The sequence below is a fragment of the Brassica oleracea genome, chromosome C6, assembly GCF_000695525.1.
Source record: "Brassica oleracea var. oleracea cultivar TO1000 chromosome C6, BOL, whole genome shotgun sequence".
Lineage (NCBI taxonomy): Eukaryota > Viridiplantae > Streptophyta > Magnoliopsida > Brassicales > Brassicaceae > Brassica > Brassica oleracea.
In genome coordinates this window covers 28,193,923-28,195,846 of record NC_027753.1, presented here as the reverse complement: position 1 = coordinate 28,195,846, position 1,924 = coordinate 28,193,923, and the positions used below count along the sequence as shown (strand labels likewise).

Sequence of the window (1,924 nt, the reverse complement as noted above, 5' to 3'; positions counted from 1 at the left end):
TCACACAAAACAAGTACAAAACTCTCAAATCTCTCTCAAGAACTTGTCAATCTCCTCCTTGGTCGCCCCTGGTCTTTTTCTGAGTCTCAAAGGTCGAGTTCTTTTCTGAATTATTGAGGGGAGTGGGTAAAAAGGAGTGAAAAGCTCGTTTGTGCGTGTGGAGCCCGTAGATCCACATGGACCGGATCGGTCGATCTGTTGTTGAAACCGTGGATCGGTCGATCCACATGGACAGGATCGGTCGATCTGTGGCTCTGTGCGATCAATACTTTTCATTCGGTCCATTGTTCGGTCCATCTTCCTTCTGAATAAATCCCGAATGCGTTCTTTTCTTTCAAGCTATCTAGTAACCTGCATATTACACTTAAGAACACCAAAACGCATCAAATAGACCAAAACATTAATTAAAACCGACCATTTAATTGCTCCAAAACGAGTTTAAAACCGTTAAAAACACGGAATATCAATCTTGAAACCTTTTTGATTGCTTAATCAGTCTCAACACCAACGCACTGCACTAGCTTACCAGGATTCCATCCCAGAGCCGCACGAGATTGCTGTAACGCAGATTAAGTTCAGTGAGACGATATGGATAGTATTTAGAAGGCAGAGTCTTCATTGGATAAGCATCCTAGTGTAGTAATCTAAGTGTTTTGGGAAGATTTTCAGTGCATGGAACGAAGTTCAACGTGGACTCTATATTGTTCAAATGTGTGAAGGCCTTGAAGTATTCGAGATTGTTGATTGCGTTAAGAATGCCACCGTCAATAGACACCATGCGAGGCATATCACACATGTGTAGTGATACACCTTCAGTTGTTGCTAATGCTATACCCTGAGAATAGATTCACCAGAGTCACTTGACAGTAAGACAATGAAAGTACATGCATAAGGATGGAGGATTGATCTTTTAGTTTTGAGGAAACCTACTGTGGTGTTTTGCAGCACAGAAACAATTTCCTCGGGTTCCCACAAGATTCTTCGCCTCCAAAGCTTGGACTTGGATTCATGGAGCACAATTTCTCTCCCCGCTTGTTCTACCAAGACATGCATTGTGATGCATCCGTCAGGTGATAGATCAATGAGAGACTTCTTTCTTAAATCTTTGATTTGTTCATCACCATGATCAAATAGCGTAGCTACACGATGGAAATTGTCTCCGTTGAAGAGACATGCAAGGTGAAGGAACACAGCCTGGTCTCGTTTGTCTAAACCTTCGTAGCTAGTTCTCACAATTTCCATGATTTTTTGAGGAGGAAATTTTTCAAGAATATCCAACGCCCTTTCCCACGCCTCTGTAGAGATCTTTTGACGGAGATATGTGCCAAAAGCATCTAGCGCTGAAGGAAGCCCTTGAGCAAGCCTAGAAGCACGGATTGATAGTTGTTCGTAGACATCAGAAGGAGGTCGTCCCCCGTCAAAAGCAACTTGTTTGAAGACTCGGATCGAATCATCATGTCCCAAAAAGTTTACATGGTGTACAATTCTCAGCCTACAGAAGTGGAGCAAGCCTAAATCTCGTGTTGTGATAATGATTCGGCTCCCTGGTCCGAACCAGCTAGTATCTTTTGCCAGAGCAAGAAGCTGTTCCTCGTTGTCCACATCATCAAGGACAAGGAGAACTTTGAGTTTCTTAAGCTTTGATTTGATAAGATTGCATCCTTTCTCCTTATCCGAGATGTTTGCTTGCTTTTTGCCCAGGATGTTAGAAAGAAGCTCTCTTTGTAAACCTGGGAGGCCATTCCTTCCCGCAATTCTGTTGGGAAAATTATCCAATATCGATGAGATGAAGATGGTATTAGACAACTAGAAAATTTAAGAAGAAGACTCTTAATATTTAGGAAAGGGTTTACTACAAAGATTTTGTTTTTGGAAACTCTCTCTTACAAATATTTTCTCTCTTTGTTTTTCTTGATTCTTGGAT

The 1,924-nt window shown here is 41.7% G+C and overlaps 1 protein-coding gene across 1 annotated transcript in view; it reads right to left on the bottom strand.

Annotated features, from left to right (window-relative positions):
- Positions 1-472: 472 nt before the first annotated feature.
- The window catches only part of LOC106300880 (TMV resistance protein N-like), a 7,049-nt gene continuing 5,597 nt past the window's right edge, over positions 473-1,924 (bottom strand). The window contains exon 3 of the mRNA XM_013737137.1: positions 473-1,758. Within this exon, the coding sequence (XP_013592591.1) occupies positions 829-1,758 (930 nt within the window). The 3' untranslated portion in view covers positions 473-828. The remainder of the gene's footprint in view (positions 1,759-1,924) is intronic.